At 36.6% G+C, this 23,658-nt stretch overlaps 1 protein-coding gene across 2 annotated transcripts in view; it reads left to right on the top strand.

Annotated features, from left to right (window-relative positions):
- LEKR1 (leucine, glutamate and lysine rich 1) overlaps positions 1-23,658 on the top strand; it is a 235,091-nt gene that overhangs the window by 79,400 nt on the left and 132,033 nt on the right. For both annotated transcript variants that reach the window (XM_069561843.1, XM_069561835.1), the window contains 2 exons: positions 7,205-7,380; positions 22,799-22,984. In XM_069561843.1, the coding sequence (XP_069417944.1) occupies positions 7,205-7,380; positions 22,799-22,984 (362 nt within the window). The remainder of the gene's footprint in view (positions 1-7,204; positions 7,381-22,798; positions 22,985-23,658) is intronic.

Below are 23,658 nucleotides of genomic sequence, written 5' to 3'. Positions count from 1 at the left end.
TACCCCATTTTATTTTTATTAGTTGAAAGACATTTGTTAGCATTTATTAGTTGAGAGGCATTTGGGTTTTTTCTGCTTGTTGGTAGAATACTGCTACTGTAAACATTCACATACTTTATGTGGATGTATGTTTCATTTCTTTTGAGTAAATACCTAAGTATCAATAATTCAGAACTACTGAGTTGTAGAGAACGTACTGGTCATAGCAAACACCCTCTTCCAACAACACGAGAAGACTCTAAACATAGACAACACCAGATAGTCAACACTGAAATCAGATTGATTATATTCTTTGCAACCAAAGATGAAGAAACTATATACAATCAGCAAAAACAAGACCGGAAGCTGACTATGGCTCAGATCATGAACTCCTTAGGTATGGGGAGGGAGGTGGGAAGGGGGTTCAAGATGGGGAACACGTGTACACCCATGGTAGATTCATGTTGATGTATGGCAAAACCAATACAATATTGTAAAGTAATTAGCCCCAATTAAAATAAATAAATTTATTTTTTAAAAAAGAAAAAAAACTAAAAAAAATAAAAGCCAAATTCAAACTTAAATTGAAGAAAGTATGGAAAACCACTAGACCATTCAGGTATGACCTGAATCAAATCCCTAATCATTATACAGTGGAAGTGAGAAATAGATTTAGGGGCCTAGATCTGATAGACAGATTCTCTGATGAACTATGGACAGATGTTCGTGACATCGTATAGGAGACAGGGGTCAAGACCATCCCCAAGAAAAAGAAATGCAAAAAAGCAAAATGGCTGTCTGAGGAGACCTGACAAGTAGCTGTGAAAAGAAGAGAAGTGAAAAGCAAAGGTGAAAAGGAAAGATATACGCATCTGAATGCAGAGTTCCAAAGAATATCAAGAAAGAGATAAGAAAGCCTTCCTCAGCGATCAATGCAAAGAAATAGAGGAAAACAACAGAATGGGAAAGACTAGAGATCTCTTCAAGAAAGTTAGAGCTATCAAGGGAACATTTCATGCAAATGTGGGCTCAATAAAGGACAGAAATGGTATGGACCTAACAGAAGCAGAAGATATTAAGAAGAGGTGGCAAGAATACACAGAAGAACTGTACAAAAAAGAGCTTTACGACCCAGATAATCATGATGGTGTGATCACTCACCTAGAGCCAGACATCCTGGAATGTGAAGTCAAGTGGGCCTTAGGAAGCATCACTACGAACAAAGCTAGTGGAGGTGATGAATTCCAGTTGAGTTATTTAAAATCCTAAAAGATGAAGCTGTGAAAGTGCTGCACTCAATGTGTCAGCAAATTTGGAAAACAGCAGTGGCCACAGGACTGGAAAAGGTCAGTTTTCATTCCAATTCCAAAGAAAGGCAATGCTAAAGAATGCTCAAACTACCACACAATTGCACCATTTCACACACTAGTAAAGTAATGCTCAAAATTCTCAAGGCCACGCTTCAGCAATACATGAACCATGAACTTCTAGATATTCAAGCTGGTTTTAGAAAAGGCAGAGGAACCTGAGATCAAATTGCCAACATCTGCTGGATCTTCGAAAAAGCAAGAAAGTTCCAGAAAAACATCTATTTCTGTTTTATTGACCGTACCAAAGCCTTTGACTGTGTGGATCACAATAAACTGTAGAAAATTCTGAAAGAAATGGGAATACCAGACCACCTAACCTGCCTCTTGAGAAATCTGTATGCAGGTCAGGAAGCAATGGTTAGACCTGGACATGGAACAACAGACTGGTTCCAAATAAGAAAAGCAGTATGTCAAGGCTGTATATTGTCACCCTGCTTGTTTAACGTATATGCAGAGTACATCATGAGAAATGCTGGGCTGGAAGAAGCACAAGCTGGAATCAAGATTGCCGTGAGAAATATCAATAACCTCAGATATGCAGATGATACCACCTTTATGGCAGAAAGTGAGGAGGAACTAAAGAGCCTCTTGATGAAAGTGAAAGAAGAGAATGAAAAAGTTAGCTTGAAGCTCAACATTCAGAAAATGAAGATCATGGCATCTGGTCCCATCACTTCACGGCAAATAGATGGGGAAACAGTGGCTGACTTTATTTTCTTGGGCTCCAAAATCACTGCAGATGGTGACTGTAGCCATGAAATTAAGAGACACTTACTCCTTGGAAGGAAAGTTATGACTAACCTAGACAGCATATTAAAAAGCAGAGACATTGTTTTGCCAACAAAGGTCCGTCTAGTCAAGGCTATGGTTTTTCCAGTGGTCATGTATGGATGTGAGAGTTGGAGTATAAAGAAAGCTGAGTGCCAAAGAATTGATGCTTTTGAACTGTGTTGTTGGAGAAGACTCTTGAGAGTCCCTTGGACTGCAAGGAGATCCAACCAGTCCATCCTAAAGGAGACCAGTCCTGGGTGTTCATTTGAAGGACTGATGTTGAAACTGAAACTGATATTTTGGCCACCTGATGCGAAGAGCTGACCTATTTGAAAAGACCTTGATGTTGGGAAGGATTGAAGGCAGGAAGAGAAGGGGAGGACAGAGGATGAGATCGTTAGATGGCATCACCGACTCAATGGACATGAGTTTGGGTAAACTGAACCCAAACTGCGCGACTGAACTGAACTGAGTGACTGAACTGAACTAAACAACTGATGGTAAATTGATATTTAACTCTTAAGAAACTACCAAATTATTTTGCAAAGTGGCTGTACCTATATTCCTACCAGGAATGAAGATTCTACTTTTTCTTTGTTCTTGCCAACTTTTTTTATTGTCTTTTTTTTATAATAGCCATTCTAGAAGCTGTGAAATTGTACTTCATTGTGCTTTGATATGTGTTTCCAAAATGACTAATGGTGTTGGGCATTTTTTCATATGTTTATTAACCATTTGCATGGTTATTTGCTGAAATATATTAAACTATTTTGTCTATTTTTTCACTGGTTTGTTTTCTTGTTATCAGATTGTAAGAGTTCTTTGTATGTTCTGGTTACAAGTCTGTTATTTGAAATATGATTTGCAAATTTTTATCCCAGGCTGTGGCATATCTTTTCATTTTCATAATTGTGTCTTTTTGAAGAACAATAATTGTTATTTTCAGTGGAATACAATTTAATCAATGTTCTCTTTTATGGATTGTGCTTTTGGTAATGTATCGAAGAATTCTGCTTAACCAAAGGTCACAAGATTTTTTCCAGTAGTTTGTTCTAAAGGTTTTAGAGTTTTAGGTCTTAAATTTAAGTCAGTGATCCATTTTAACTTTTGTGAATGATGTAAAGTAAGGATCTAAATTCATCTTGTTTTCATGTTCGATTGTTCTCTGTAAAGGACTTTACCAATACTCTACTACTTTTACCGCTGCTTATTTACCCTTAAAATCCTAATCTTTATATCTACATATAGAGTGTTATACACCAGGTCCTCAATTTCCCCAATACTATTCTAATTCCTCAATATTCTGCTTAAAATTCTTTGTGCTACTTATCTCTCAGCAGCTATGTGTCTTGCCTTATATATTTCAGGAAGAGAATTAAAAGTTATCAATACAGGCATATTTCCTGTGACTCAAATGATACTTAAGTTTCAGAGCGCCCCCCCTCCCCCCGCCCACAAGCTTCTGGTAGTGCCCCTGGCAAAAGTAGGTTGGTTTTAATTTGTAGGATAAATTTAAATTGTAAAAGCTCTGTCTCTGTGTTATAATTTCCCTTATCTTACTTTGGGATAGTCACTGACATTTGGGGAATCTGAAAGGGAAAGTCAAGTTGTACATTGTATACAGTATACATTGTAACTGCCATTTAGAAAGACATTTTCAGTTCAGTTCAGTTCAGTTGCTCAGTCATGTCCAACTCTTTGTGACCCCATGAATCGCAGCACGCCAGGCCTCCCTGTCCATCACCATCTCCCAGAGTTCACTCAGACTCACATCCATCGAGTCCGTGATGCCATCCAGTCATCTCATCCTCTGTCGTCCCCTTCTCCTCCTGCCCCCAATCCCTCCCAGCATCAGAGTCTTTTCCAATGAGTCAACTCTTCGCATGAGGTGTCCAAAGTACTGGAGCTTCAGCTTTAGCATCATTCCTTCCAAAGAAATCCCAGGGTTGATCTCCTTTAGAATGGACTGGCTGGACATTTTAGACTGCATTAATTACACAAGCAAGACATTGAAGATTAAAAATCAGGGTGTATATGGCTTTTTTGAATTAATGAAATAAAAGCAATGAAGATGAACAATTTAAACAATAGAAATTATTCTGTCACGAAACAAATTTTAACTTCTTTTTAGATTAAATCATAAGAGATACATTTTCAGTAAAATTTCTTGGATTATTTTGTAATCCATTCAATGAAGAGGAGTTCAAAATTTGAATACATTGAGGAGAAAGATTCAAGTTTCTTGCTGATTTGATAAAAGCTGAATTTGACATTACTGAATATAGCATAGAATCATGGTATACTATTTCAGGACATCTGAGATAAACTGGTTCATTAGTTTCATCATTTCAAAGATAATTTAAGGTGTCATTTTCCGATAAAACTTGAAATTCCAAAAATTTATCATATATGAAAGATTCTCATAAGGATTTTTCCAAATTTGACAATGCTTAATATTTAAATGATATTACCAATAATGGACTCTAAAGCTTAAAGAATCTTTCTAAATTACCACTGATAATAAAACTAATGGCCATGCTAGATGAAAAGCTGTATAATTTTTATATTCTCTTCGCATAAAGTATTATTATACAGTGGTTCTCATATGAAAAGGTGCTTGTGAAGCATGTAGCCAAAAATTGTAGGCAAAAAGTATTGTAGAGCTGTTACTTACTTAAAAGTTATATTGTGTTTCAGTACTTTGTGATATTGATGGGATTTATTAACATTTACAGTTGTTTTTGTAATGATTTTTCTCAATCTACAAATAAGTACACACTTTTAAACCTAATTTTTGTAGTCATCTTTTAGAACAAAGCCATCCTTCTATCCACACCGATCATGTAAGATCTAGGCTCTACAAAATGTGATGGAAATGCTCTTATTTAAGAAGCTTGAATTTTCTGTTTCCTGCCCTTTTCCCTGCAGAAGCACATGCATCCACAACATTCTTCTATTAAATATCTCCTTGGGCCTTGACCCCCAGGTACATTGCTTGCTCTCAGCACCTTACATTGGGCCCATTAGTCGCTTAATCTTTACTTAGTTCATAGTTCTTATCTCTTTTTTTTCTTACCATTTACTGGCTTTATGTTCAAAACCCTATTCTCACTATTGGGCCCCTTGATTTAGTGATCTATATGGACTCTCTCTTTGATTTTTTTTTTTTAAACTGAGGTTCGAGTGATTTACAGTGTTGTGCTAATTTCTGCTATAAAGGAAAGTGACTCAATTATATATGTATATATACATTCTTTTTTTGTATTCTTTTCCATTATGATTTATCTCAGGATATTGAATATAGTTCCCTGTGCTATATGCTGCTGCTGCTAAGTCACTTAAGTCATGTCCGACTCTGTGTGACCCCATAGATGGCAGCCCACCAGGCTCCCCCGTCCCTGGGATTCTCCTGGCAAGAACACTGGAGTGGGTTGCCATTTCCTTCTCCAATGCATGAAAGTGAAAAGTGAAAGTGAAGTCGCTCAGTTGTGTCTGACTCTTAGCAACCCCATGGACTGCAGCCTACCAGGCTCCTCCATCCATAGGATTTTCCAGGCAAGAGTACTGGAGTGGGGTGCCATTGCCTTCTTTGCCTGTGCTATATAATAGCTTGCATCTGCTAACCCAACCTCCCAATCCATTCCTCCCTCACCCCACCCTTTCTTTGACTGAGGAACCCCTGTGGCTTTTGATCACTCACATGGACCTTAGTTGACCACACAAAATGACACCACCCTTCTTCCTAAGAAAGTCTAATCTTTCAGCCTTTGTTTTACATCTGTCCTTTCTACCTCTTTGCACAAGAGATGATCACATCTCTTGCATGTGTTTTAGTCTCTGTGACTGCACTCCTACTCAGCTATGTACACAGTCAGGTGTCTCCCATCCTAATAAACTATTCTACTGTGTATCTTCTTTCTCTCCTTGTTGCCTCAGTCAAGGTTCTTGATTGCACATAACTATTTCCTCTTTTCTGCTTTACTGCTCAGTCTTTTCCTACCTGACATCTCTGAAATTGCCAAAGGCCTCCTCAATACCAGGCATAAAGGACTGTTTAGCCTTTATCTGAGGACTAAAATACTGACCACTACTCTTTCTTTAAATTCTCTTACCCCTGGCCTTTCAGACATTATCCTTTTGTTTGTTTGTCTGTTTTTCCTGACACACTGATTGCTCCTACCTCATCTCCTTTGAGAGATTCTTTTCTGTTTTATTCCCATAAATATTGGTGTTGCCCAGTATTTTATCCTCAGTACTTCTTACTTCTTTATCCCTCAACTGAGTGATTTTTTTTCAATCATTCATTCATTCATCAGTATGTATTGAGTATATACTATGTGGTAGGTACTGTGTTAAGTGCTAGGGAGACTGTGATGAACAAGACAGATACTCTCTGCATAATAGGTCTTAGTCTACTTAGGGAGATAAATATTAACAAAATAATTAACTGCCATGGTTTCAGTCCTCTTCTTTTTCTGATAACACTCAGATCTGTTTGCATCTTGCTTGATCTGTTAGGTAAATGTTAGCCAGAACATCTGAAGTAATAAAAATCATTGGGATGACAAAACACATGTGGTTACTTTGAGTTGTGGCATTTGATGAAGCAGAAGCACTGGATCAGTCACTTAAAAAGTTTCACTTATTATTACCCCATGTTTTATACTGCCTATAGGGCCATAGCACAGGAAGAATGCTGTCTACAAATTTGAGACTCTCTTTTAGGCTCAGACACTGAGTCACTTTTGACTTAATTTTCTTCAAATGTTTGCTGTTAATTTTTAAAGAATAATAGAAAAAAATGTATAAGAGGATAGTTAGCCATCTTTATTTATAGTTAAAAATAACAACACAATGGAAATGAATTGGGGTGATCATATTACCTCAGTCTTTCTGGAATATCCTGTTTATATGTTGTCTTGGCATAATGTAGAGAGCACCTCCTTTCACTTTCAAAATTGTCTCCATTTGAGTGGTAGATTATATTGTTACTGTAAAACCATTTTTCAAAGAAATTTTTTAAAAATAATTGTTATTATGCCTGCTATTTTTTTAAATCCTAATTTTTCTTTACTACTTTACAGTCAGAGATTGATGGAATACAAATATTTCTGGACTAAGACTCTTGCATTACTTACTTTTACTAAAAGTGAGCTGAACAGTATTAAAAATGAAGTATATGATCATTTTAAAAACTGGACTTCACTGAAGAGAGAAGTTTTTCTACAAATTAAATCAATAAGTGAAACAGCCTTGACAGGTTTGTTAAATATATTTAAAATATAACCATCCTTTTTCTGTAAATTATACATCATAAGTAATAGAATAATGATATTTCACTTTATGTGATGGGAATTATGATTAATATTAAACCTATTATTTCTTTAGATGACCATTAAAATCTATTCCAACCCCGAAATTCAATAATTATAAGCCTGATCTAAGATAAGCTCTGATATGTCAGTCTTGAACAGTGGCCGGAAGTCTGGTTATTCCTGTTAAATGTACAAATTTGTATTTTAAAACTTTATCTTCTGTTAATGACTGATCAGATTAGATCTAATTAGATCAGATTTCCCACAGATAACAATTATAAATTCTGGACAAAATAGCTACTTGAGAACACTGGAGAGTGACCAAGTCTAAACACATGTAAGGAACATTAAAAAAAATTGGAAGAAGGTCTATAACTGTTTGAAAAAAGCCAATCTAAAAAGGCCATACACTGGATGATTCCAGCTATATGATGTTCTGGAAAAGGCAAGACTGTGGAGATAGAAAAGAAATCAGTGGTTGCCAGGATAAGAGGGAAGGATAATAGGTAGAGCATGGAGGGTTTGAGGACAGTGAAACTATTTTGTATGCTATGGACCGCACAGAAGCGTGGCCAAGAGGAGCTACCCCTTGCCCAAGGTCAGGGGTGGCGACCGAGAGTGCCAAGTTGCATCGGCACAGAAGCGGCCGAGAGGAGCTACCCCATGTCCAAGGTTGGGGCAGCAGCTGAGAGGAGCAATGCCACTTCCAAGGAGCGGCAGCTGTGTGGGCGAAGGAGGGCCAAGAGGAGCTACTCCACATTTCAAGGTCAGGAAGGGCGGCCTTGAGATACCCCTCGTCCAAGGTAAGGAGCAGCGGCTGTGCTTTGCTGGAGCAGCCGTGAAGAGATACCCCATGTCCAAAGTAAGAGAAATCCAAGTAAGACAGTAGGTGTTGCGAGAGGCATCAGAGGGCAGACACACTGAAACCATACTCACAGAAAACTAGTCAATCTAATCACACTAGGACCGCAGCCTTGTCTAACTCAATGAAACTAAGCCGTGCCTTGTGGGGCCACCCAAGACGGGGGGGGTCATGGTGGAAAGGTCTGACAGAATGTGGTCCACTGGAGAAGGGAATGGCAAACCACTTTAGTTTTCTTTCCTTGAGAACCCAATGAACAGTTTGAAAAGGCAAAATGATAGGATACTTAAAGGGGAACTCCCCGGGTCGTTAGGTGCCCAATATGCTATAGGAGATTAGTGGAGAAATAACTCCAGAAAGAATGAAGGGATGGAGCCAAAGCAAAAACAATACCCAGTTGTAGATGTTACTGGTGATAGAAACAAGGTCTGATGCTGTAAAGAGCAATACTGCAGAGGCCGGAAGTCTGGTTATTCCTGTTAAATGTACAAATTTGTATTTTAAAACTCTGGAATGTCAGGTCCATGAATCAAGGCAAATTGGAAGTGGTCAAACAGGAGATGGCAAGAGTGAACATCAACATTCTAGGAATCAGTGAACTAAAATAGACTGGAATGGGTGAATTTAACTCAGATGACCGTTATATGTACTACTATGGGCAGGAATCCCTTAGAAGAAATGGAGTAGCCATCATGGTCAGCAAAAGAGTCTGAATGCAGTTCTTGGATGCAATCTCAAAAACGACAGAATGATCTTGTTCATTTCCAAGGCAAACCATTTAATATCACAGTAATCCAAGTCTCTCCCCCAACCAGTAATGCTGAAGAAGCTGAAGTTGAATGGTTCTATGAAGACCTACAAGACCTTTTAGAACTAACACCCAAAAAAGATGTCCTTTTCATTATAGGGGACTGGAATGCAAAAGTAGGAAGTCAAGAAACACCTGGAGTAACAGGCAAATTTGGCCTTGGAGTACAGAATGAAGCAGGGCAAAGGCTAACAGAGTTTTGCCAAGAAAACGCGCTGGTCATAGCAAATACCCTCTTCCAAAAACACAAGAGAAGACTCTACACATGGACATCACCAGATGGTCAACACCGAAATCAGATTGGTTATATTCTTTGCAGCCAAAGATGGAGAAGCTCTATACAGTCAGCAAAAACAAGACTGGGAGCTGACTGTAGCTCAGATCATGCACTCCTTAATGCCAAATTCAGACTTAAATTGAAGAAAGTGGGAAAACCACTAGACCATTCAGGTATAACCTAAATCAAATCCCTTATGATTATACAATGGAATGAGAAATAGATTTAAGGGACTAGATCTGATAGACAGAATGCTTGATGAACGATGGACTGAGGTTTGTGACATTGTACAGGAGACAGGGATCAAGACTATCCCCAAGAAAAAGAAATGCAAAAAAGCAAAATAGCTGTCTGAGGAGACCTGACAAATAGCTGTGAAAAGAAGAGAAGTGAAAAGCAAAGGAGAAAAGGAAAGATATACGCATCTGAATAGTGTTCCAAAGAATAGCAAGGAGAGATAAGAAAGCTTTCCTCAGCAATCAATGCAAAGAAATAGAGGAAAACAACAGAATGGGAAAGACTAGAGATCTCTCCAAGAAAATTAGAGCTATCAAGGGAACATTTCATGCAAATATGGGCTCAATAAAGGACAGAAATGGTATGGACCTAACAGAAGCAGGAGAAGCATAAAAAGACACAGATGTATATAGCGGACTTTTGGACTCAGAGGGAGAGGGAGAGGGTGGGATGATTTGGGAGAATGGCATTGAAACATGTATATTATCATGTAAGAATCGAATCAGCAGTCTATGTCCGATGCAGGATACAGCATGCTTGGGGTTGGTGCACGGGGATGACCCAGAGAGATGTTATGGGAAGGGAGGTGGGAGGGGGGTTCATGCTTGGGAACGCATGTACACCCGTGGTGGATTCATGTCAATGTGTGGCAAAACCAATACCGTATTGTAAAGCAAAATAAAATAAAAATTAAAATTAAAAAAAAAAGAAGAGGTGGCAAGAATACACGGAAGAACTGTACAAAAAGCAGCTTCATGACCCTGATAATCATGACAGTGTGATCACTCACCTAGAGCCAGACATCCTGGAATGTGAAGTCAAGTGGGGCTTAGAAAGCATCACTACGAACAAAGCTAATGGAGGTGATGGAATTCCAGTTGAGCTATTTCAAATCCTGAAAGATGATGCTGTGAAAGTGCTGCACTCAGTATGCCAGCAAATTTGGAAAACTCAGCAGTGGCCACAGGACTGGAAAAGGTCAATTTTCATTCCAATCCCAAAGAAAGGCAATGCCAAAGAATGCTCAAACTACTGCACAATTGCACTCATCTCACACACTAGTAAAGTAATGCTCAAAATTCTGCAAGCCAGGCTTCAGCAGTACGTGAACTGTGAACTTCCTGATGTTCAAGCTGGTTTTAGAAAAGGCAGAGGAACCAGAGATCAAATTGCCAACATCTGCTGGATCATGGAAAAAGCAAGAGAGTTCCAGAAAAACATCTATTTCTGCTTTATTGACTATGCCAAAGCCTTTGACTGTGTGGATCACAATAAACTGGAAAATTCTGAAAGAGATGGGAATACCAGACCACCTGACCTGCCTCTTGAGAAATCTGTATGCAGGTCAGGAAGCAACAGTTAGAACTGGACATGGAACAGCAGACTGGTTCCAAATAGGAAAAGGAGTACATCAAGGCTGTATATTGTCACCCTGCTTATTTAACTTATATGCAGAGTACATCATGAGAAACGCTGGACTGGAAGAAGCACAAGCTGGAATCAAGATTGCCGGGAGAAATATCAATAACCTCAGATACGCAGATGACACCACCCTTATGGCAGAAAGTGAAGAGGAACTAAAAAACCTCTTGATGAAAGTGAAAGAGGAGAATGAAAAAATTGGCTTAAAGCTCAACATTCAGAAAACTAAGATCATGGCATCTGGTCCCATCACTTCATGGGAAATAGATGTGGAAACAGTGGAAACAGTGTCAGACTTTAATTTTTTGGGTGCCAAAATCACCGTAGATGGTGATTGCAGCCATGAAATTAAAAGATGCCCACTCCTTGGAAGGAAAGTTATGAACAACCTGGATAGCATATTGCAAAGCAGAGATATTACTCTGCCAACAAAGGTCCATCTAGTCAAGGCTATGGTTTTTCCAGTGGTCATGTATGGATGTGAGAGTTGGACTATGAAGAAAGCTGAGCGCCAAAGAATTGATGCTTTTGAACTGTGGTGTTGGAGAAGACTCTTGAGAGTCCCTTGAACTGCAAGGAGATCCAACCAGTCCATCCTAAAGGAGATCAGTCCTGGGTGTTCATTAGAAGGACTGATGCTGAAGCTGAAACTCCAGTACTTTGGCCACCTCATGCGAAGGGTTGACTCATTGGAAAAGACCCTGATGCTGGGAGGGATTGAGGGCAGGAGGAAAAAGGGATGACAGAGGATGAGATGGCTGGATGGTATCACAGACTCAATGGACAAGACTTTGAGTGAACTCCTGAAGGATGTGATGGACAGGGAGGCCTGGCGTTGTGTGATTCATGGAGTCGCAAAGAATCGGACACGACTCAGCCACTGAACTGAACTGATAATGATGAATATGTGTCTTTATACATTTTGTCAAAACCCATAGAACTAGATCACTGAGAGTGTACCCTTAATGTAAATATAGATTTATGATAATGATGTGCCAGTGCAGGTTCATTAATTGTAATAAATTTACCACTCTGGAGCAGAATGTTGATGGTGGAGAAGCCATGCATGTGTCGGGGGCAGAGAGTATATGGGAATTCTCTGTTCTTTCTGCTTAATTTTACTATGAACTTAAAACTGATCTAAAAAAATATATTATTTTTTTAATTAAAAGAAGGGAATAGCACTGGTTGAATTTCTTGTTTGTTGTTGTTGTTTGTCTTGGTGTTTATTAAATGACTGTTAGATTGAGGGCAGTGTACAATCTAATCCATGCAAGGATGGTAAAACTTTGACAAAATCTGTGTCTTTTTGGTTTGAAAACTTGTGGACAGCTATCAAGGCAGCCCTAGCTTTGAGAAGTGAGAGAATACCCTCAAAAAGAGATTGAACGAGAGAGCTCAACTTTCGCTTATAAATTCTTCCCAGATCTTTGGCTTATCCCTGAAATACATGTGCACAAGAAAGACTTTAAACAGCTCATCTAAGGTTAAACTGACGTTACTGCTACTTACTCTAAGGGGAAACAGTCTTAAATATTTGAGTCAGCCAAGTTAACTACTTGTTAAGGCAAGACTACTAGAGTGGGTTGTCATGCTTTCCTCCAGGGGATCTTCCTGACCCAGGGATCGAACCCACGTCTCCTGCATTGCAGGAAGATTCTTTACCTACTGAGCCATTGGGGAAGCCCACTAAAACAAAGCAATACAAAAAAAAAAAAAACAAAAAAACCAATACTCTAGAGGAACGTAATAGAATCCAGCATCTCTATAACATAACATCCACAGCATTTAGGATATGATCCCAGACCACTTGTTCTGGGAAGAAATGGAAAGACGGCTAATACTCAAGAGTAGACAGTCAATACAGACCAGCCTTGAACTGGACTAGATGATGTAATTAACTGACTAGGATTTCAAATCAGCCATTAACTATGTTCAGTGACATAGAGGAAAATAAGCTAAGAATGAATGAAAGTATAGAAAATCTCAGCAAAAAACTATTAAACATTGGAAACTCAAGAATTTTAAAATATAATATCTAAAATAAAAATCTACTGGATAGACTTTTATATCATATTGTGATTACCAAAGAAAGAATCAGTGAACTTTAAGATAGATCAATTGAAATTATCCAATTTGAAGAAGAGAGATATACATTGAAAAAAATGAACAGGAAAGGATTAAAATATACTACAATTAATAAGTATCAGTAAATATGAAATTCCTTTTACCTTTAAATTGAAAATTATCTATGCTCATTTAAAGCTAAAATTATAACACTATATTGTGGGGCTTATAAAGTATTTTCATTTAACTTTTAACATATGACAACCAGAGCATAAAGAACAGAAGGATGGGGTAATAGATCCATATACTTCCATGCTTTTGTATTTTATGTGACATGGTGCAGTATTCAATATATATAGACTAAGAAGTTAAGGATGTATAATCCCTACATCAACCACTAAAACAAACACCAAAAGCTATTAAAAAGATAATAATAGTGGAGAATTAACATCACCCAACTTAAGATTTATTATAAAATCACAGTAAATAAGTCACTGTAATACTGGCATATGAATCAACAATAGATCAGTGAAACAAAATAGCCTTGTAAATGACACCTGTTGATATGACCATTTCGCTTTTGACAAGGCACCAAAACAATTCAATGGGAAAAGAAAGTCTTTCAACAAATTGTGCTGGAATAACTAAATACTGATGTAGGAAAATATACTTTGACTCCTATATCACATTGTACATAAAAATTAATTCAGGGTATATCAGAGCTAAATATAAAAGCTAAAACAAGGAACACCAAAATATCTTCATGAATTGATAGTAAATGAAGGTTTCTCAGAGAGGACAGAAGTAAGAACTACCCCCCAAAAATTGATTAATTAGACTTCATCAAAATTAAAAACTTCCACTCACCAATAGATGCCATTAGGAAAATGAATAGGTAAGTCTCAGACAGAAAATATTCAAAAAATCTGTGACAAAGGACTGCTGTCCAGATTACATAAAGAACACCTATAAGTCAATAGTAAAAGGACAATCCAATCAAAAATGCCTAAAAGATTTGAATAGAACACTTTACAAGAAAAGATACACCAATGACCAATAAGAATATGAAATGGTACTTAGCATTATGAGTCATAGGGAAATGCAAATTGAAACCAATGAGATACCTGTACCTACCCATTAGGTTAAAGTGAAAAAGACTTGACAGCAGCAAATTTTGGTGAACAGGGCAATCGAAACTTTCATACAAATTGGTCAAAGTATAAAATGCTATAGTCACTTTCAAAAAAGTTCTGATAATTTTTTAATAAAACTAAAGATACATCTGTCTGATGACTCTGAAATTCTTCTCTTTGGAATTTATCATGTCCCGTAAATGAAAGCATATATTTATAAAAATATTCAACAACTTTATTCAAGCTTTATTAATAGCCTTAAATTGGTAAAAGCGTGGAAGTACATCACTAGAATGGATTATTTAAAAATAAACAGCAACTGAACAAACAATGGAAAATAAAATGGACTATAGTAAGGCAGTAACCTGGATAAGCATCAGAAATATTACGCTGCCTGAAAGTAACCTTATACAAATAATTGCATATTGTAAGATTCCACTTATATGGTGTTCTAGAATAGGCAAAACTGATCTACAGTGGGGAAAAAAGACAGAAGTAACACTAGTTATCTCAGAAGGGAAGATTGACTCAGGAGTGGCGTGAAGGCACTTTTTGTGGTGATAGTAATGCTTTCTATTTTGACAGAGGTTTGGGTTACACGATGGATGCATTCTTCAAAACTAATGATACATTTGAGGTTTGTGCATTTCTTTGTAGGTAAAATTTCATTCAAAAATTAGAAATCTATATTGAATGATAATTAATAATGTGTTTAGGGAATCAAATATATTGTCTTATGTTGAAATGCATAAAAATGTAAGGTGAATAGATGAGTAGCTATGTGATTAAGCAAATATAGTAAAATGTTAATTGAAGAATCTAGGTGTTGTGTATATTTGGTTCAATTCTTCCAACTTTTCTGTGTATTTTAATTTTTATTTTTTTTTAGTTAAATGTTAGTGAAAAGAAAGCATCTTAACTGTATAACAACTTCAGCTAATTTTATTATATGGTGTGTGCCTTTAGAGGTGAGCTGTGTGTGACAATATAGTACTCCTAAATTTTTTACTTAATTTTGAGGATTAAATTTAGACAAATACAGATAACTATTATAACAACCATGTTTTCAGCTGCAAAACTAACAATTTTTAACATTTTACTTTTAAAAAAATATAATTGTTTATACTTTAATATGTATGAAAAAAGAAAAGTGAAAGTCACTCAGTTGTGTCCAACTCTTTGAGACCCCATGGAATATACCGTCCATGGATTCTCCAGGTCAGAGGAGTGAGTAGCCTTTCCCTTCTCCAGGGGATCTTCCCAACCCAGGGATCCTGCATTGCAGGCGGATTCTTTACCAGCTGAGCCACAAGGGAAGCCCAAGAATACTGGAGTGGGTGGCCTATCCCTTCTCCAGGAGATCTTCCTGACCCAGAAATCAAACTGGGGTCTCCTACATTGCAGGTAGATTCTTTACCAACTGGGCTATCAGGGAATCCCAAATATTTAAATGTAAATGGAGAATCCCATGGACAGAGGAGCCTAGTGGGCTACAGTCCATGGGGTTGCCAAGAAGCAACTTAGCATGCACGCAGAAATCCTACCAGCAGGGCTCTTGAGTCAGACAGCCAAAGTTTACATACTGACTTTACCACTTACGAAACCTCTGGACCTCAGTGTCATCATCTGTAAAATGCACATGCACACACACGCCACAATATGCCTGTGACAGTAAAAATCAAGATATGTCAGCTTCTATTATTTTACTCTTTTTATTCTAAAGTCTGTGTTCCTTCTGTTGTATTAGATTTTCACTTATCCTACAGAAATGTTCATTTGGTTGTCTTGTAGATTTTCTCCTAAATAATGGAACAAAATTAATGCTCTTCACCTATAGTTTAAATATATGTATATATATGTCATGTACTGGTTTAGTCGCATAGTCGTGTCCAATTCTTTGTGACCTCATGAGCTGTAGCCCACCAGGCTCCTCTGTCCATGGGGATTCTCCAGGCAAGAATACTGGAATGGGTTGCCATGCCCTCCTCTAGGGGATCTTCCCAACCCAGGTCTCCCGAATTGCAAGTAGATGCTTTACTGTCTGAGCCACCAGGGAAGCATATATATATATATATATATATATACATATATATATACATACATATATATATACATATATATATATATATATATCCATAGTGGCATTATTTACAATACATGCAAACATGTCCAAGACATGCAAACAACCTACATTTCTGTTAATAGGTGAATGGATAAAGAAATTGTGAGATATATATAACACAATATTATATATCATATAATATTATATATTATGATATTATAAATTACATATATATATAATTGGATATTATTCAGCCATAAAAACTGAAATCTTGCCATTTGAACAACATGAATTGACCTTAAAGAGGTTATGATAAGTGAAATAAGTCAGAGAAAGATAAAAACTGTATGATATTATTATATGTAGAATCAAAAAAAAACAAAAAATAAACAAGAAAAGCTACTAACCAGACTCATAGAAAAGAGATTAGATTTGTGGTTATCAGAGGTGGGAGCGAGGGGAGGGAGAAGGGGAGTTGAAGTAAGACTTAAAATTTAACACTACTCTATGATATGTAGGAAATTTGTTAAGAGAGTAAATCCTGAGAGTTCTTATCACAAGGAGAAAATTGTTATTCTTTTTATTGTATCTATATGAAATTATGGATATTATTAAACCTATTGTGGTAATCATTTCACAATAAGTATAGATTAGACCATCATAGTGTACACGTGAGACTTATACAGTGATATATGTCAGTTATTTCATTCAAATTTTAAAACTAAATTGATATGTGTATGTGTTTTTTTAGATTCATACAAATATACTCAACAAGGTATTTTTTTTGAGATATAGTTGATGTACAAAATTATATATGTTTCAGGTATATAACATAGTGATTCACAATATTTAAAGTTTATATTCCATTTATAGTTATTATAAAAAGTTCACTATATTTCGTGTTTTGCAAGCATATCCTTGTAATTTATTTGTTTTGTACCGCCCAGCTAGTTCTTGATAAGAGTGACTAGGTTTTTGACACAGATGCGCAGTAGAGAAAAGATAGCCTAGCCTTTTCAACAAAGGCTGGATGGTGCTGGATATCAAAGACCTTGATCCGAACCTCATACCTTATACAAAAATTAACTCAAAATGAATTATAATTTTAACTGTAAAAGATAAAGTTACTAAACTTTTAGGGAAAAAAGAGAATCTTTGTAACCTCACATTCTTAGACTTAAAAGCATATACATAAAAGGAAAAACTGATGGAGTGGACCCCAACAAAATTAAGAATTTTTCCTTTGTGAAAGACCCTGTTAAAAGGATGGAAAGGCAAGTTACAGACTGGAGAAAATGCATATCTGGCAAAGGGCTTATATCTAGATTTTTTTTTTTTAACTTTCAAAGCTCTACATCAGAAAAATAGTCGAGTTAGAAAATGGGCAAAATACATGAGCAGAAATTTCATTGAAGAAGATATATAGGTGGCAAATAAGCACAGAAAAAATGTTTAGCATCATTAGCCATTCAGTTCAGTTCAGTCGCTCAGTCATGTCTGACTCTTTGCGACCCCATGAATCGCAGCACGCCAGGCCTCCCTGTCTATCACCATCTCCCGGAGTTCACTCAGACTCACATTCATCGAGTCCATGATGCCATCCAACCATCTCATCCTCGGTCGTCCCCTTCTCCTCCTGCCCCCAATCCCTCCCAGCATCAGAGTCTTTTCCAATGAGTTAACTCTTCAAATGAGGTGGCCAAAGTACTGGAGCTTCAGCTTTAGCATCATTCCTTCCAAAGAAATCCCAGGGCTGATCTCCTTCAGAATGGACTGGTTGGATCTCCTTGCAGTCCAAGGGACTCTCAAGAGTCTTCTCCAACACAATAGTTCAAAAGCATCAATTCTTTGGTGCTCAGCCTTCTTCACAGTCCAACTCTCACATCCATACATGACCACAGGAAAAACCATAGAGTTTTGCCAAGAAAATGCACTGGTCATATCAAACACCCTCTTCCAACAACACAAGAGAAGACTCTACACATGAACATCACCAGATGGTCAACACCGAAATCAGATTGATTATATTCTTTGCAGTCAAAAATGGAGAAGCTCTCTACAGTCAACAAAAACAAGACCAGGAGCTGACTGTGGCTCAGATCATGAACTCCTTATTACCAAATTCAGACTCAAATTGAAGAAAGTAGGGAAAACACTAGACCATTAACCATTAGGGAAATGCAAATTAAAACCATGATGAGATACTATGAAATATCTCTTACAATGTCTAAAATTTTAATTGAGTATAGAAGTGTTGGCAAGGATAAGAGAAACCAAATCACTCAATATTGCTGGTGAGAATGTGACATGGAATAGCCATTCTAGAAAATAACTTTACAGTTTCCTCTAAAGCTAAAAAATGCACTTAACACATGACCCAGCAGTTGCGCTTTTAGGCATTTATCCGGAAGAAATAAAAATCTAAGTTCATGAAAATACCTGTACATGCATTTTCATAGCAGCTTTGTTCATAATAGCCCAAACTGGAAACAACCCAAATGTCCTTCAATGAATGAACAAACAGTTTATCCATAACATGGAATACTACTCAATAATAAAAATAAATAGATTATTAATACATGCTCAAGGGAATAGGCTGATTAAAAAAATCTAGCCTCAAAAAGGTTACATATTATAAGTCTATTTATATAGCATTCTTGAAATAAAATTCTAGAGAAGGAGAACAAACTAGTTGTCGCCAGCGATTATAGCTGGTGGGGATAGGAGTAGGTGTGGCTGTAAAGGGATAGCAGGGTAACTTTATGGTGATAGAATAATCTTGTATTTTGATCATATTGGTATTAATAGTTATATAAAGCTACATATGTGATACTATTGCATAGAGCTATGCCCATGTGCACATGTGTGCGCACCACACACAAATAAAGGAATGTATAGCTGGTCAAATCTGAGCTAATTCTGTGCATTATACCAAGATCAGTTTCTTAGTTTTGATAGAGTACTGTAGTTATACAAAATGTGAACATGGCAAGAGGAGGAATAAAAGCGACACAGGACCTTCCCATACAGTTCTTTATAACTTCCTGTAAATCTGTTTCAAAATAGAGGTTTGTTTTTTTTTAATCTATATAGTGTTTTATGATCCCTTCATTAAATAGTAAATCTAGCATTTCAGAGTTTTTAAATATTATTTTATATCAGTATGCCTTGGTGATAAGGTTATATATAGAGGCTTCCTAAAAGCTTATTAACTTAATATATTTTTATGATAATTTGACTAAGCTAACAGGACTAAACAATCAGAGTCTTATCAAGGCAAATAAATTGATTGTATGAGATTAATTTTGATACTAATAACTATACTTGCATCAGGTAGCAAATTATATCACACCTACTTTAAAGCTAAAAACATCCATTGGCTATCAACTTGGACAATATTACATTTTATTTTATATTTTTAAAAAATTATTTATTTTTGGCTGTGCTGGGTTGCTACACACGGGCTTTCTCCAGCTGTTGGTGAGCTGGGTGCTTGAGCTTCTAACTGCAGTGGCTTTTCTTGCTGCATAGCACAAGCTTTAGGTGCATGGGCTTCAGTTGTCGATGCTCACAGGCTCTAGACTGCTGGCTGAGTAGCTGTGGTGCATGGGCCTAATTGTCCCATGGTGTGTGGAATCTTCCTGGACCAGGGATCAAACTCATGTCCCCTCCATTGGCAGGCGGATTCTTTACAACTGAGCCACGAGGGAAGCCCCACAAACATTTTAAACAATATACTTCTTTTCTTTTGTGATCCACACTTTTCATAAAATTGATGAAATTAGGGATAGAATAGGCCTATTTGCTTATCCTATTTAAAATGTTTGCTTCTTTTAGATGTGCATATTTACTGCCTTACCAAGTCTGACATTAAATAATTTAGGGCTCAAAATGCTTGCCTCTGAAGTGAAGGGAGAGGTAAAATAAACACATATTTAGGATCTTCAACTAGTGGTATATTAGCAACTATTAGAAGCTTTGCTCAGTAATGCTTTTACTCATTTAGTAGATATTTATTGAGCTTCTGTTAATTCTAGGATATTGTAGTAGAAATTATAGGAGGAATAAAAAATGAGTAAGATATTGTTGTTCAGTTGCCAAGACGTGTCCAACTCTTTGTGACCTCATGGATTGTAACACACCAGGCTCCTCTGCCCTCCACTAACTCTGGGAGTTGCTCAGATTCATGTCCTTTGAGTCTTATTACTTACAGCCTAAAATAACTTGCTGTCTAATAGGAGACCACATGTTTACATATGATCAGTGCCATAGAAATGGTATAATTGGTGTAACAGATCTGATCAGGAAACATTTCCAGGCAGAGGTATCATAACAGCTGTGGTAGATCTAACATATGAGGCTAGGAAGAGCTTCTTCATAGGATAGTGCAAAGATAGGGAAAGCATGAAGTGGGTACAATGACCAGAATAAGTAAATCATAATTTCTGAATCCCAAATTTGGACACATAACTGACAATTATGAAGTTGTGTTAATGACAAAAGTAGGATTGAGTATTTGACACCAGGATTGCCATAGGTATAGGGGATGTATAGTTTCCCAAGGGTGAGTTAATTGACCCCATTGTGTTTACTCTTCTAATTCCATGTTAGAAACATTGTGCCTCCTGTTAGTTTTAAAATCTTGCTGTACTTTTCCATGTGTCAAAATATATTTCACAAATGAATTTTTATTGCAGATTCTTATTCTTTTAATATCAAATAGAAAGTCACATTGACACGAGTAGTTATTTTAGAGACAGATAGTAGTGTACACTGAGAGAGTCAGCCTGCAAACCTAACCAGTATCATTCTGGCAAACGATAAATAGGTCACAGCATGTGTGTGCTCCTCTGCAGTGTCATTCTGACTTCATCTTAGATAGATATGGTTAGGGTATGGTACAATTTATTCAGCCACAAGAAGCCACCTTTATGGCTACAAAAATACCCAGATTTTTTTAGGCCTGAAGAAAAATTGCAACCTCCTTGTTTTCTTCAACTATATTCTTTTAAAAACTCTGTGTACTGTTAGTAGTTTTCCTCACACAAATGGTAACATACCCGTAAATTTTCAGAAGCATATAGCTAGTCCTAGAAGAAAAAATTCCCATGTAAAGGAACCCCTGGAATATAATTGACCCTCACTTATTTGGTCTCTGCCAAATTATTTCTCTAGGTTTTCCATTTTGAGTAGGAATAAAAGTGAAGAAGGTGCCAGACCCCTTGTGTTCATGCCCTTGGTCTACTTTAAGTGCCACCTTTTCTTCCAGAAGTACTTTCTTCCTACAGAAAAACATTTTGCTTTTCTCTCCTTAGACTACATTCCTGATCCTACTCATCCCCATCCCTTAGGGCATGCTCTCTTCTCTCTGCTCCGTTCAGCATACTGCTTTATTTCTCTTGTAACCTTTTGCTGGTCATGTTGCCTCTGCAGCCATGTGTATCCCATAGAAGTCTACTTCTCGTCTTCACTGGCCCATGTGGCTACTATTCCTGCTGCAAGACCAGTAAACCAAGCCGCCTTTCTTTGACACCCTATTATACCCTAAACCAATCACATAGTCCAGGATGAGCTAAACAAGGAAGGGAAAGCCATGTGAACTCTCTAGAAAAGCAGACTGTCCAGATTTTTATGTAGATCACCTCTTCTTCAATTCAGTTAATTGTGGTTGTACAAATTTTATAGTATTTTTTATTATTGCATGTGTGTTTGTATGTTTTAATGGTGATTTAAGGCAGCAGTGCTGAAAAGACTGTTGGAGAGCTTGATACTTATCATTCTGACAGATAAAGTGTTCTATGCATTTCTCACAAAATTATATAAAATTAGCACATTGAAATCTACATAATGCTGTGAAGGCATATTTTTATTAAACAATCTAAGTAGAGTAGTAAGAAGTGATTGCTATGATGAAATTCTAGTCTCATTTTGAGGGGACAGAGTGTTATTAGAATCATTAAGATATACTAACTAATACTTTCTGCCCATAAATTTATTAGTTTTAAACACTGTTTCCTTTTATTTCTCTCCAACCCACCACCTTTCTTCATAATTTATGTAGAATATAGCCTAGTTATCTCCCAGAAATTCCTCACAACCAGCTCATGCTAGCTCATTTAAATTTACTTTTCTGAATCATGTTGCCAAGAAAACAATTTAATTTCAATAAAACCCAGAACATTACAGAGATATTATGCTATTTATTCATGTGAGTATTTAAAAAGCAGGCAGGATTGTCATTTAACACAATTTACAGGCTTTAAAAAAACTACTAAAAGGTTTCATGTATCATTTTGCAATACAGTCTTTTTCGTCATTTCTTTTTCAGAATAACCTCTAAATTAAAACTCAACTTTTTGGTTATACTCTCTATACTCTCAGAGAAGTCATCTTGGCTTTCAACTATCAATTTTCTAAAATAAAATAATCATTTTTTTAAAGAAATCTTTTATGACCCAATGTTGTCTATTTGTAAACTTTGAATTTTCTTTACAGAAATAAAGATGCTAAATAAAAGTTTGACAGTGTCCCAGAGAAACAATGTATGCCTTGAAGAGGAAATGAAAAATCTGAAGTTGTTGTCAGATGCAGCCATATTGAGATCTCAGCAGATTCAGACATCCAAACAACAGGAAGTAAACTTGCAAACCAGATGCCATGACTTGCAAAAGGAAGTACTAGGTAAAAGAGGATTATTTTTTGCTGTCATTAGCAACTAGCTGTAATAAGGAAATGTATAAATTTTTATTTCTCTTATAATCACAACAAAAATCTTGTTTTAACTAGTTTGTGTTATAAATATACCTAATTATTACTATGCCAATAACTGATTCTGTTATAAATTTTTGCTATCACCCATTCCTAATCTGCCATTTAGAGTGGCAAGTATTAGTGAATATAATAAAGACTTTTCAATTACAGTGAGATTTCAGGAAAACAAAGTAGGAGTTACTTTTGTATATCATCATCCCCAGTGGGTGGTGGTTTAGAATACTGAAAGACTATACAGCATATGCTGTTATATAAGGTAGGTCCAAATTTTTAGGTGTTCCTTCATTTTCCCAAATGAAAATATTAAAAATTAAGTTTTGAGAGCCTTCAACAAGGTTTTAAAGTTTTTACCTTAGAACATTGAGTATATCAGCAGTAAGGCTACGGGGATTTGTACTTTTTCCTGAAGGCAGTGAGAAATCATTGACAACTGGTAATCAGGAGAATGATATAACACAAGAAGTGTTTTAGCAAAATTAAACTGTTAGCACTGTATGGAGATGTTCCGAACATCAAAGAATTGGAGTCAGATAGCCATTTAGAAAACATGTTTGCTGGTAACCTAGTCCCTAGACCAACCATAA

Source organism: Ovis canadensis, chromosome 1, assembly GCF_042477335.2.
Source record: "Ovis canadensis isolate MfBH-ARS-UI-01 breed Bighorn chromosome 1, ARS-UI_OviCan_v2, whole genome shotgun sequence".
Taxonomy (NCBI): domain Eukaryota; kingdom Metazoa; phylum Chordata; class Mammalia; order Artiodactyla; family Bovidae; genus Ovis; species Ovis canadensis.
The sequence above is the reverse complement of the archived record's forward strand: the minus strand, read 5'-3'. Positions and strand labels throughout refer to the sequence as shown.